Source organism: Oncorhynchus tshawytscha, linkage group LG04 (assembly GCF_018296145.1).
Source record: "Oncorhynchus tshawytscha isolate Ot180627B linkage group LG04, Otsh_v2.0, whole genome shotgun sequence".
NCBI lineage: Eukaryota > Metazoa > Chordata > Actinopteri > Salmoniformes > Salmonidae > Oncorhynchus > Oncorhynchus tshawytscha.
In genome coordinates this window covers 56,449,340-56,463,183 of record NC_056432.1, presented here as the reverse complement: position 1 = coordinate 56,463,183, position 13,844 = coordinate 56,449,340, and the positions used below count along the sequence as shown (strand labels likewise).

At 43.6% G+C, this 13,844-nt stretch overlaps 1 protein-coding gene across 6 annotated transcripts in view; it reads left to right on the top strand.

Moving 5' to 3' along the window:
- The window catches only part of LOC112249061 (zinc finger protein 536-like), a 192,789-nt gene extending 182,029 nt beyond the window's left edge, over window positions 1-10,760 (top strand). For all 6 annotated transcript variants that reach the window (XM_042320925.1, XM_042320923.1, XM_042320922.1 and 3 more), the window contains one exon: window positions 7,898-10,760. In XM_042320925.1, coding sequence (XP_042176859.1) covers window positions 7,898-8,172 — 275 coding nt within the window. In that variant the 3' untranslated portion in view covers window positions 8,173-10,760. The remainder of the gene's footprint in view (window positions 1-7,897) is intronic.
- Window positions 10,761-13,844: the final 3,084 nt, after the last annotated feature.

Here is a 13,844-nt window from a genome sequence, read left to right as displayed (position 1 = left end):
GGGTTACAGGTCAGGATAAGGGGGTATAGGTGTATAGGTTGGACATAGAGTGTGAGGTGGTACTCGGGTGTTTGGGAGTGCTTGTTTGCTGACTAAACTCTGAGCCTTTACAACACGCAGGTTATTATTGGCCGACAGATGGTGCATCACATTTTACTGCTCACACCTTCTGTGGCTCTCTCTCTCCCCAGACGCAACTCCACCCCCCCTCTTCAGAGGAATGGAGCATAGCGCTACTCTTTAATACACAACACTCTCTCTCCAACACAAACACACACACACACACACACACACCTCTCTCGGTATGTGTCTCTTATAGGGACTCGACCACCGTCATTTTATCTTTGTTTGTCACTAACATTCTGTACATATCCACGGCAGCACACAAACATACACATTACTCTGTCATCACACATCTTTACATATAGGGATACTGTATGTTTCCTTACACTGTACATTAACAATGCAGGTCTTTTTTCTTTACATCCCAAAGAAATGTATAGCTTTCCTCCTTAAAGTGATATTTTGGGATTTTGGCAACGGGGCCGTTTATCTACTTCCCCAGAGTCAGATGAACTCGTGGATACCATTTTTTATGTTTATGTGGTTTTGAAGGAAGTTGCTAACTAGCGCTAGCGCAATTTCTAACTAGAGTTAGCTCAATGACTGGAAGTCTATGGGCATATGGCTCACGAAACTAGCTCTAAATTCCTTCATACTGGACACAGAGACATACAAATGGTATCCACAAGTTCATCTAACTCTGGGGAAGTATGAACTTGTATGAACACTGCAAAAATCCCGAAGTATCCCTTTAATAATGGTGTAAATTGTCATTTATTCGGAACATATTGTGGTCATCTTTACATGTAGAAATTCAAACACTGCAATACAAAAGGCTATTTTAAAGTTGGCCACAAGGTTTCCCCAATACAAGTAAAAATGGTTGGCTTGGTTATCTTTACTTGTGCCCTTCTTTGTTCCTACAAAGAAGGGCAGAGTGGGAGAGTGGCGTAAGTCGTGCCAAAATGATCAGTTGAGCCACACACAATTTGATCATGTGACCAAATATTTAGGAAGAGGTTGTCATTTCATGGAGTCTGTGAAGGAAGAACCCATGTGGCCTTTTATACAGCAATGTAAAAGGCTAGTTTAAAGTTGGCGACCATGTTTCTCTAATATAAGTGAAAATGGTTTGGTTTGGTAAACTTTACTTGTGCCATTCTTTATTTCTAAATTTAGGCTCAATCCCAATACCTCCCCTTAGCCCTCCCCCTCGTTTTCAAGTGTCCCTCCAAAACAAAGCAACTGATGGTAGGGAGAGCTAGTAAATAACCATAAGGAATGGGACGTCACTCGCACACAGCAAAAGCCGCCAAATGTTAGCCTACCATGCAATTCATTGACTACGAGCCTCATGTTTTTCCACAATGCCTGTAATGACGGCAGGAATAGCTTTCCTTATACGTCTCATGCAAATAATCTGTACTTACCATATGAGCAACAAATGAAAACTGCAAAACAACAATGTGTCATAATGTAGCCATATTCTGGCTGCTGTGGCTCAACGTGGAGTAGTATTAAAGCAGAAACATTCATTACATAATAGCAATTTGACATGTAACAGTCGCATTACCTTCACTCAGTCATGATTAACCAGTGGAAGCAATTAAAACCACTGTTCTGCACTAATATCTATACCAAAAGTGTAAGGGTCCATACACAGATTGGCTACATAGCTACACATCCATAGGCATACAGATATTTGTATCCTCCACTGCACAATAAGTAAGAAAATAGTTAGTGCGTTACTTCGGCTGCATTGAATGACAAATATCTTCAATCTCTAACGTTGACATTACTAGCAACAATAAAGAACACTGACAAGTGGTTGACTTCGATTTTCTTTTTTATGGACAGCAAGGCAAGCTTACAAAATTGCTCATTCAATTTGCAGTAAATGCATCCACTTACAGCCACTGGGTTTCACAAGAAGAAAGCCTGGTTTGCTGGTTTGCTCAGGAGTCCCTAAAACATTAAAAGGATAGTTCACCCATTTACAAAATGACACATTGGTTTCCTTACCCTGTAAGCAGTCTATGGACAAGGTATGACAGCAATCCGTGCATTCGTTTTGTTTCCCCGGTGCATTTTTAGCACATGCTAAAACGTTCTGGCATTTGTGGCACAAGTCCCATTCAAGTCATGGTACTGATATTAGCTTTTTTCCCATGTCATGTTCAAATCAACTATAAGGGACATTGTTGAGCTTCACAATCAGTTGGATATACTTTTGGAGGATTTGGACATGATGCGTGGAAAATGCTAATATCGGTACCAGGAATTGGATGGGATTTGTGCCACAAATGCAAAACGTTAGTATTTGGAAACACTGCCAGTGGAAACTAAACCAAAGCATGGATTGCTGTCATATCTTGACCATAGTGCTTAGAGGGTAAGGAAACCAACATGCAATTTTGTAATTTGGGTGAACTATCCCTTTAAACAACACAACTTACAATTCATACAAATGTCAAACGCTCATATAGCAATCTAAATGTATAGCTAGCTGGCTAATGTTAGCTAGTCAGATAGCTTGTTAAATAGCAATTTCCGTAAGTTAATGTTGTGACAAAGAAATATGCATAATCATTTGTCTCTACATTAACTAACATATTCCTCTTAACTGTAATTGTTTTTCGCATGATTTGTTATGATGTTAAAATGACTTATATTTGCTTCAATTCTAGTATTTTTGTCAGACAATATTCTTAAAGCAACAATCCAGGGTTGGGTACCAGAGCTTCATGGGAATTTTGAGAAACACTTGATAGAAAGTCCGCATTTCCTATTCGCTTTGTTTGGAGAGCCAACTACAGGGCTGAAAAGGCACTACGCCTCACTCAAAGTTTAATTGGGATACCACTATGACTCGATGGGGCTCACGGGATTGCGCAAAATGATGTGGGAGGGCTAAGGGGAAGGCTGGGGGGGAGGGGGGGGGGGTATTGTGCAATGGGGTTGTTGAGACCACTTCTTTTCCAGTAAACCATTTACAAAATGAATCATGTGACCAAATAATCAGGAAGAAGTCATCCTTTCATGGAGTCTGAAGGAAGAAACCACATGGGAAAATTGGTAAGCAAGTTACAGTAGGTCCAAAAGATTTTCACAAAGTCAAATGAATGTATTGTGTTATAGGTTTCGTGATGCTTGTATCTAAACCAAATTAGATCGTTTTAGGAGTGTTTGATACATCAGTTCGGGTATCTGTAAGCTACAATGTGAGGTCCTAAACCTAGCGTGAAAGTGTATTATTGTAGCTGTGTGCGCTAATACAGTCAAATAGTTGCTTTGGGGTAAATTGTGTCATTTGGCAAAGGGCAAGTTGAGCCAATGGCTCAACATACCCCATACAAATGATGATCACATTTGGTCAGTTCGAGGCATAATATGCATAATATTTTGTCCGTTTACTATGCATATAAAGTCACGCTACTGCATTTGAATTGTTACAGAGCAGACATCTTCAGACATCTTCATGGGGCGGCAGGGTAGCCTAGTAGTGGTTAGAGCGTTGAAAATAAGAATTTGTTGTGTATACACATGTAAAACACGCAGGGATCTAGCCCACCTTAAGGTTCTTGAGACACCAGCCAAGGAAGTGAGAGAAGGGAAGAAGTCCGTTCGAGCAGCAGCAAGGGATGAAAAAAAATCACGCTTATGACACTGAAGAGGTACGCTGACAAAGGGGAAAACAAAACGTGCACCTGCGCGATAGAGAAGCTATGACAGAGTAGCAGAGGCACCAATGTCTGACAGCATGGAGTCTGAGCTTGCTAAATATATCAGAAATCTTATGGGCCAGTTTCATGGTCTTAGTAGCCTCAAATACATCTTACCCCAAGGCTTACCCTGTCCCTATGTTCAATTTACCCCGTAACCGGGGTAAGTTGTGCCAAGAGAACACTTTTTTTTGGACAAGCTACGTTTTCAAAGCAGTTGTCATTATTTCCACCGATACACAGCATCCTAACGTGTATGTAGATATCTTTGTTAGAAAGAATACCATATTTCCCTTGACGTGGTGATGCTGAATGTACATAATAACACAACGTGCCCCGCTCTCCCCTATCACACCAATGAGATAACTGGTCAATCAGAGTGTAGTGCAGTCTGTAAGAGAGTGCATGTTAGAGTACCTGTAATGTGTATCATGCTTCTAAACCCTTAATAACACACTGGGCGGAAATGAGACAGACTAGCCCCCCTCCCCCTAGCCCTTTCCCTTCATTCTCAGGGTAGAATGACTGTTTGTGAGCATCTGAAAGTCATTAGAGGTTCTGCAGTCTGTCAGGTGCCAACATATACACACGCACGCACACACACACACACATGCACACACACACCAACACACACACAGGAATGTTCACACACACAATTGTGCACACACACACCTCATACTTACATGGAGACACACACACACACACACCCTCACAGACACACGCACACAGAGATACACACTGAAAGTGCTGAAGCCCAGCAGCTTCTTTCTGCTGTGCAGGGCCTGGGGATTCGTCATGTGCTGATGAGCTGCTATAACAATATATGAGCAAATCACAAGCAGTCTGCAAATGAAAAATGTCCCCCCCCCCCTCTTCCCTCCCTCACACCCTCGCACACACACGCACACACACTTGCTCTGTTCGTCAGGCTTTGGGGAGAGGGGCTTCCTGCCTACAGACGTAGGTGAGGAGTGCTCTCTCACAGATGGTAGCACTGGCATCAGATGGAGTTTATATAAGAGCAGTTTTGAGTACGTGTCAAGGCACTGTCGTGGGAGACTGTGTGTGTGTGTGTGTGTGTGTGTGTGTGTGTGTGTGTGTGTGTGTGTGTGTGTGTGTGTGTGTGTGTGTGTGTGTGTGTGTTGGCTTCATGTACATGTGAACGATTTAGTGTACGGTCATGTGCGTGTTTGCAAACAGATTTGCGTGTTTGAACGTATGTGTGTGAGAATGCTTTGGTCAATGTGCGTGTACAGGTTTGTCTATGCGTTGTTCCCGTGTGGATCATAGTGGGAGCCACCAGAGGGAGGCAGTCGTAGGGCTGTTACACTTCGACATTCACTAGAGAGAGAGAGAGAGAGAGAGAGAGAGATGTTTGAGTGGAGAGGGGGAAATCGGGGCTATGGCAATAGAGGAGAGAGATAGGATCACAGACAGCATCCAACACATCTCTGTTAGCTAGGGAGGGGTCAAAAGGAGCGAGCTACAGTACCCATCTGCTGCCACCCAGCAGTAGAGAGGCTGGCAAGGGAGGGGTGAGGAGGTGGAAGTAAAGGAGGAGGAGGTGAGAGTGAAGGGGAATGAGGGCGGTCTCCTCCTGCCTTTCTCTTCTCCGAGGCGTGGAGGAGGGAGGGCTGAGGGGTAAGTAGGGGGCGCGGGCAGAGTGAGTAGATACAGTGGGCTGTTTGAGGAAGTCATGTGGTAGTACCCCACCCTCCCTCCCCCTCTGTTCCCTCTGATCTCTACGCTCAAGGCCTTTGGGTGTTAATTAGGAGACCTAGATAATGCCACACTAATGAAAACAAGACCAGTGTTTTCTCTCTTTTCTGATAAAGCTTTGGGTTGGGTTTTTAACAGTCTCTGGACACATACAAGAGAGAGAGAGAGAGAGAGAGAGAGAGAGAGAGAGAGAGAGAGGGATAGAAAGAGAGCGAGAAAGAGATGGAAAGATGGAAAGACAGAGGGAGTGAAATGCGAGAAAGAAAAGGAGAGAGAAAGCGAGAGAAGGAATGAGGGGGAGAGGTTTCTGAGGAAAAACAATTTTTCCTGTTTCTTGTCACTCGGCACCTCCACACACAATGGCCCAGCGGAGTGTGTCATGAAGGGGAAAAGGAAAATCTCTCCTGTACCTGCTGACCTATTGTGTGGGCGACTACACACACACACACACACGCGCGCGCGGACACACGCACGCACACACACACACGCACACACACACGCGCGCGCACACACGCGCACGTGTACACACACACACGCGCAGACACACACACACACACACACGCGCGCACACACGCACGCGCACACGCGCACGTGTACACACACACACGCACAGACACACACACACACACACACACACACACACACACACACACACACACACACACACACACACACACAGCTCAATTCCGGTTTGAAGATTCCAACATGTTTCTGTGCAGATGTATGATCTGTAGGGGGATTAAAGTGAGTGATGTGAGTAGGTGTGGTTCCTGCCCTCCAGAGAATCAGAAGAAGTGTTGGTATCTGAGGGAGGTGGTGGGTGAATCGGGGGGGCACCATCTTGGGCATAATCCATGCGGGCGGTGCTGGTGTGTCTTTGTGCGCTGGCCATTTGTTTGGGTTGTCGCAGTGTGTGCCGGAGTAGGTGGATTAGATGGAAACCTAAGAAGCATGGCTGTCTCCATGCAGCTTGGTCCAGGCATCTGTCATTCCTCAGTCCAACACCACACACCCTATAAATCCCAGAACACACAGGCCAGACTGACGCACTTCATTTCAACAACACCATGCAGAGATGCTGCAGGGAAGGGGGGGGGGGGGCTATATGTGTGTGTTTTCTTCTTTTGAAAGGAAGAAACTATTTAGTTTACAATTCAACCCAGGATAAGCACCATATTCCTACAGTGTTATGCATGAGTGGAATTCGCTCTGGTAATCTCAGACCCAGCTTGCCTTTGTCTTCATATAGGACAGTCAGTGTCATTATGTTTGTTCAAATTCTAGATTGTACCTTTTTTTAAACCTTGGATAGACCTCGCTGCAAAGTTAGAACTGATCTGTGTTTATTTTAAAAGTGCAGAAAAAAATTGAGAAATAGAGAAGGGAAGAAGAATAGAGTTGACTTGTTTGAGGCAACACTCGGTTCCCCTAAGTGTAAAATGGGATGAGATATTCTGCCTCTCGGACTTAACGTAATGTAAGAGAGTGTGAAATTAAACTGCACAGGAATAAAAAGTGTCCTTCATTGTGTGTCGCCGGCTCGCTTATCGAAACATTCCGACAGCTGGAACATCTAAAGCTCCAAAAACTTGTAGCAATCTCCTTTGTGTGAGGTCCTGAGCCGACATTGTGATATTTGAAAGCCGCTGAGACTCCAAAGCCAGCGTAAGAATGGCAAACACAACGTGCCTCTAAATCCTGCCTCTTCGCGACAACACAATAGGTCAGTGAGTGTGTGTGTGTGTGCGTTTTGTGTACCTTTCACTACTATCCTTCTTTCACTTCTCTACATTCCCCGAAACCTACGCAGCTTCTAATAAACTCTGTTCATTTGATTTACCCCGTCTTAAATTGAATTGGGGAAGAAGAAAAAAAAGAATGACAGAAAATGTACCGTTATTAATAATAACCCGAAAGCAGTGTACAACAGAAAAGTGTCTGGGTTTGCGCTGCTCTCGGGTGGATGAGCGAGATAAGTGAAGTCGGTTATGATGGGCACGTTTTTCGATGTCGCTCGAACAAGCGGCGCAGGCTATTAAGGGGCCATTGTGTTTGCTGCAGTGAGGATTGGATCCAATTCGAGAGAGCGTGTGCAACTGTTGGGAGTGGTGAAGGATACAGCTGGTGCGGTACACACCGCTAAAACGCCACTGCGTTCAGAGGGAGCCACTGCTGCTCCTCTGAAAAGAGGCCTATCCAAAGAGAGGGCACTGAAAGAGTTTTAAAGACGGCGTCTCAGGAGAGCACTACAACTAAAGCACTGTGTAGTAGGCAGACGGTACGGTCGTATATTCAGTGCCTCGGTGACAGAGCTCGTTTTACATTCTGGTAAAGTAATACCGGGTAATGATGAGGTGACTGACCGTTGTCTCTCTCTTGTTGTCCTCGCACAGGTCACGGAGGTCACGGAGGTCAGGGGGGTCAGAAGCCGTTCCAGTGCAGGTACTGCTCCTACGGTGCCTCCCAGAAGGGCAACCTGAAGACCCATGTCCTGTGTGTCCACCGCATGCCCTTTGACAACAGCCAGTACCCTGACCGCCGCTTCAAACGCTCCCGCATCGACTCGGACGCCTCAGGGAACTCTGAGGATGGGACCACCAGCTACCCCACGGGAATTCATGGGGGTATGGCCGACCCCCCTCTCTCTGGAGACCCCCTGCATCCATGACCGATGTCACCTGGCATGGAGGTGCCAGCCTTCAACTCTACAACTACTGTACTCACTAGAGCCACATAACAGGGACTACTTACTTCGCCTACTCCCAGAGCACAGCCAGATAAAGGGGGCCATCAGTGACTGTACTGTTTTACCCAGAGCTCACAGGACATCCTCAGTGTGTACTAGGTCAGTAACAATAACATAACACGCATATAAACAACACATACCATGGGTTGAGTATCCTTTAAGATGGGTCCTGAAGAAATGCATCTATTCATTCATATAAAACTAGGTATAGATATGTTAAATTTAGTTATGCGACAAATAGTGGAGACGACTATATAAAAAAAGAAATAATAAAGGAAATATAGAAAATCTTTAAAATGACTTTTATCCCCCAAAAATTATGCTTTTATCAGAAAAATGATCCCGTAAACGATTTAGCGACAATTGGGGAAGATGGAATAGGATTGAACATGACACCGGCGGCTGCCTTTTGCAGAGGGCGAATGATGAGCAGCCAGTGGAGGCTGCAGCGGCAGTGGTGGGGGGGGGCCTTGGTGCCAGCCTGACTGGAGCTGTCATCGCAGAGGAAATCAATTCAATCCCCCCTCTCCCCTTTTTTCATCTTTCTCGACCCAGCAGTCCAGCCCCATCCACTCCCAGCCCTCTGCCCCTACTGCACTACAGGAGGTAACCTAACCCTGGCCGACATGTGAGGGGTCAAACTCAGTTCCATCAGCTGGCCAGAGTCACCCTCCCCCCCTCCCCTTTCTCTGCCTCTTTAAAACGACTCAAATCCAACATGGCCTCTGGAAGAAAAAAAATAAATCAATGATGTATTTAAAGGAGCCATTAGAGGCACAGAGATGTGTTCTGTGCAATATTGTCATTTATTTGGATATCACCTTACCAGACACTGAGAGGTGGAGTTAATTGAATGTGTTTTATTTCATTTAACTTTTATGTTAGGAGGTGGATGGTTGTTCTTTGGAATTGAAAGTGTAGCTAGTGAAGATGTACATAGTGGAATTGGGACCTTTACAACTTGATGTACTGTAACTTTAGTCAGAGGTTGAATGTTTCGTTATATATGAAGACCGTGAACGTCACAGGAGTTGTTTCCTCAGACACAATGCAGGACTATCTTCCTATAGGCTCCTCTAAAGCAGCTTCAGAATGAGCAATAATACATAGAGATAATCACCCTGCTCCCTGTCTCTAGTTTAAACGTATTAATTACAAAATAGACAAAGGGACATTTTCTACAAATGTCTTTTCCAATTTATTTCTAGGTTTCGGACGAAGCATTTTGTGAGTAGTGGGGGGTAAAACAGAAGATGATGCTTTTTATTGTGTTGGTATGGAGGCATGGGGGGGATTTAAAAAAAAAATGTTTCTGATAAAGAGAAATGATCCGGACTTTAAGAAAGTCAATATCTTCCCTCACAGCCAAGGAGAGCTGAACACTTAAACCCCAGGGCCTTAACACCACAGCTATGCCTAAAGGAGTTTACAGTCCGCTCAAATACACTGCTCCTATCAGTTGAGAGAGAGAAATAAGAAAAGAAAGAAAGAAAGAAAGAGAGTATGGATATGTCCAGAATGCAGTGGTTTAAATGGGGTCATTTGAATTAGGACTTTTCTGCCATTCAGCGATCTACTTACAGTGTTCTGCTGTTCATTTGCTTACCTAGCCTAGTTCGCACTGCCTTACTTCAGATCGAGTCGATCAATTTAATACAACTGTTTGTATGATATCTCCCATGAAGCCACAACATTGAGATACAACTGAAACGACTGTGGTAAGCTTTAGGTTTAAATGCACTACTGCGTTCTTGGTGACTGTGCCAGTCGCTTGCTTTTTCGTGTGTGTATGTACGTGTGTGTGTGTGTGTGTGTGTGGGTGTGCCTACCTAACTATATAAGAGAAAAGAATAACTACAAAAAAAAACAAAAAAAAACTGAAGAAAAATCATTCACATTCCATTTCTAGCACTTTTCAGGTTTTCCAGTATATCTGTATGTTTCAAACTATGCGATATGGCAAATGATGCTTTTCATGACACTGGAAACATCATTGTTTGACAATTCTCTGTGACGTGTTCGTCCATCCCTTACTGTGCTACTGTTTCCCTGCCTGCATTCCAAAATGACCCACGTTTACCCTGAAAATATTTTGTTTGTCATGATTCAATTAAGAAACTGACGCAAATGTACAATTACAACTTGATCATTCCTGCGCTAACAAAGAAGATAAATCATTTATATGTACTTCTCTGTGTACTCTGTGTTCATGGCCCTGATACTGTCCACATTCCTTGATGAAGTAAATGTCTATATTGGAGGTAAAGTAAGTAGAGGATTTTGTTGCTACTACTATATACTTACAACCAGTAGACAACTTTGTATTTAAATATAACTATTAGGCATTATTTATTATTCTACATCAGTTTTACAGAAGAGGAAAACAATTCTGATAACGGTAAATCTATGTTTTTTGTTTTTTTCATGGACTCTTTCTGCTGTCAGGAAGTTGTGAAGTCTCTGAGGCAGTTTGTTTTATCCAGTGTTTTACGCAATAAAAACCTCTACCTCTGGAAATGCTGCCTTTGTCTGGTCCAACATGCAACATAATGTTACTCTTGTGTTAGGCCTTCCCTTGGTAATCCTAATCTTAACAGTTCACAACTGAGCAGGCAACTCCTTCCCTGCCAATAACACCTGAGGTAATCTAGTTGTGCCTACTCGCCTACCTGTAGGTGTGAGTACTATACCGATGATTACTGTTATTACCACACACACACGCAAGGATTTGTTACTGTCAGCCTAAAGATACTTGCATATCCCAGGGAAACCCACATACGCAGCCACAGAACACGCTGATAGAGCTCATCCAAGGTGCCCTAATATTTTAAGACAGTCAAATTGAAAAGAAGCTTGTGATGTGTGACGCCAAATGAGACTGAATGAGATAGAATGTCCTTCATAAAGCGTAATGAGCACCACCTGTTACGTCTCACCAGCAAAGCCATCACTATTATGCCTATAAAGAAAATGTAGGACTGATACTTCGTATTTTGAGTGTCAGTCTGCAGAGAGAGACTGAGAAAATGAGGAGAAACTGGAGAGATACGCCAGCGGTAGAAAACACAGTGAATTTGAAATGTTGTCCCCAGCGCGAGCACTTCCTTTTTTTACTGTTAATGGAGAAATACAGTGCGTGGCATGTTTAATAGGTTTCGTTTTTATTATACAGCGCCGAATAATTAACTTGGAAGCAGAGTGTCACATAGATTTATCTTTTAATTAAAATAGCGTGGTTCACGCATATTTGAGTGGTAGTCCAAATAAACGCAATATCCAAATTTATGTTTTGTTTATCTTCCTGTTAATTATCAGGAGATTGTTCGCTGTATAACCCTTCATCTCTTTTTTTTTTCTTTAACAAAGTTAGGAGGTCTGTATCGCAAGCAATAAACCCTCACAGTCAGATTTTATTAATTTACGGGTAATTACGAGAACAGGGACGAATAAGGTGCTTAGAGTGATCCAGGTTCATTTTTATAAACAGTGATGAATGTGCATTGCTGGCTGGCGCACAGAGATGATGAAAATAAGCATGTTTCTTTTTTTTACATTTTATTGTTGGAAATTTGAATAATTGACAATATCTCTATTCCATCCCAGGGCTGAGCATTGTGAAACAGCCACCGAGCCTAGGACCGCACATACGCCCACTCACAGCATTCAACATACAACAATTCACATACAGTAAACACACATGCACAAGCCGTCGTTCCTGTCATATTGGTATAAGTGTATTGAGGGTGTCACACTGTAGAACTGCACACTATAATGTTGGTAATGTGCTTAACATCAGTCTGCTAGCTACAGTAATTGTTCCAGTGTGAGAAGAGAACAGGCCGCTCCTCATCCCCCAGTGGAAAACCCTGTGTTCATCCCCTCCATCCCGCCAAGCCAAGCTTCACACTCCAGATAAGACCGTCAAAAGGGTGAGTGGCTGTGCAAATGGAATCTCCACCACTGTGAATGGTGGTGATGGTGATCTAATTTTGAGTGAGTGTTGTGTGTGTGTGTCCAGGCTTCCTCTCCTCTTAACAGGGGGCTGAGCTAAGGATCCACGATGTAGCATTCGTCCGGGTCGATGACTGTCGGCTAGATTCTGTAATCTGGCTGATAGCTCCATTAGTGTGAAGAGAGGGGTTTGGGCCCGTCGTCAGTCAGTCTCTCTCTCCCACGTTCCCCATCACTGGGTGATGGTCCCTGGGCTAAGAAATCCCACCGGATCCAGGGACTCAACAATGTGAATGAGATGTGGCTCATGGTCTAAGATGTTTCTACCTCTATAGGAGCCCCATTGGAGTATGACAAATCCTTATAGCCCAAGGTAGTTTTACGTTAGGACTGCCTTTACCTTTTACCCCAGGTATCCAGAAGTGTAGACTATATAATGTTCCCTTTAGCAAGGTATGATCCACCCAGTTTGACATATGCTATTTGGTACAGAATGAGGATGTGGCCATACATCGGCATCACAGACCATCGACCATCATAGCGTTCATATTGACCGACACAAAGCCCTGGCCCAGACACTGGACCTGAATAGTAGTGTCCAGAGGGGTTTCCTGTGCCATGTCCTATGGAATACATTTAGAGGTCACGGGAGGTCAGAACGGGTAGGTCACCTGAGCGTGTGAAAAGTTTGAGTGTGTGCGTGCTCACGTTTGATGAGTCATTCTGCATGACAAAATATGCATGTCCCTCATTGCTCTTACTTGACCTAATTGAGTCCTGTGTGAAAACTATAGCCAGCCCCTGTTCACAGTTACAACGCTCAATCCCACACACCTGTTTCTTTCCCACAAACATAAAACAATTGTACATTCTTCGAACACCTGAATCAAATTGTTCCTGCAATCGAGAGACAATCACTATGCTTAATTCGATGTCATTCATATCTAAGCTTACCTCTTAAGCTGTCTGTATCTACGGAGTCTGTATCTACACACACACACGGACACTCCATCACACACACAAACACCCCCTTTCTAATTTGCTCACATACACATAATATACACATACGTACATACTGACTCTACACACACACACACACACACACACACACACACACTCACATACAATCATCATATAGGCTTCTGCCACTCTGTTTGTCATATATCCTGATGCCCAGTCACCTTACCCCGAGACATATCTACCTCTACCCCTCTAGTATCCCTGCACATTGCAGATATGCTACTGGAACTGACTGAGCGTGTAAATAATATGCTTACGTACTTTCTTGTTTCTTGTGTGTTTTTGTTCTACCTTGTGTTATTTTTTAGTATTACATTGTTATTGATTACTGCATTGTTGGGTTTAGAGCTGGCGAGAAAGGCATTTCAATGTACTTGTGCATGTGACATTAAAAACTTGAAACTTGGAACTTGGTAGCAGGCATGCCAGCTAAGATAGTCAAGCTTGCTACTCTAACTTGATTGACAGCCTGAAATTGGCTTCGTGGTAGCTAGTTATGAGATTGGGAACCTATATGGGCTAGCTTAAGCTAACTTAATAAAATCGCTAAGTGACTAGTAGAATTGCAGTGAAAAGAAGAGAAGAAAATAACATACATATATATATATATATATATATATATA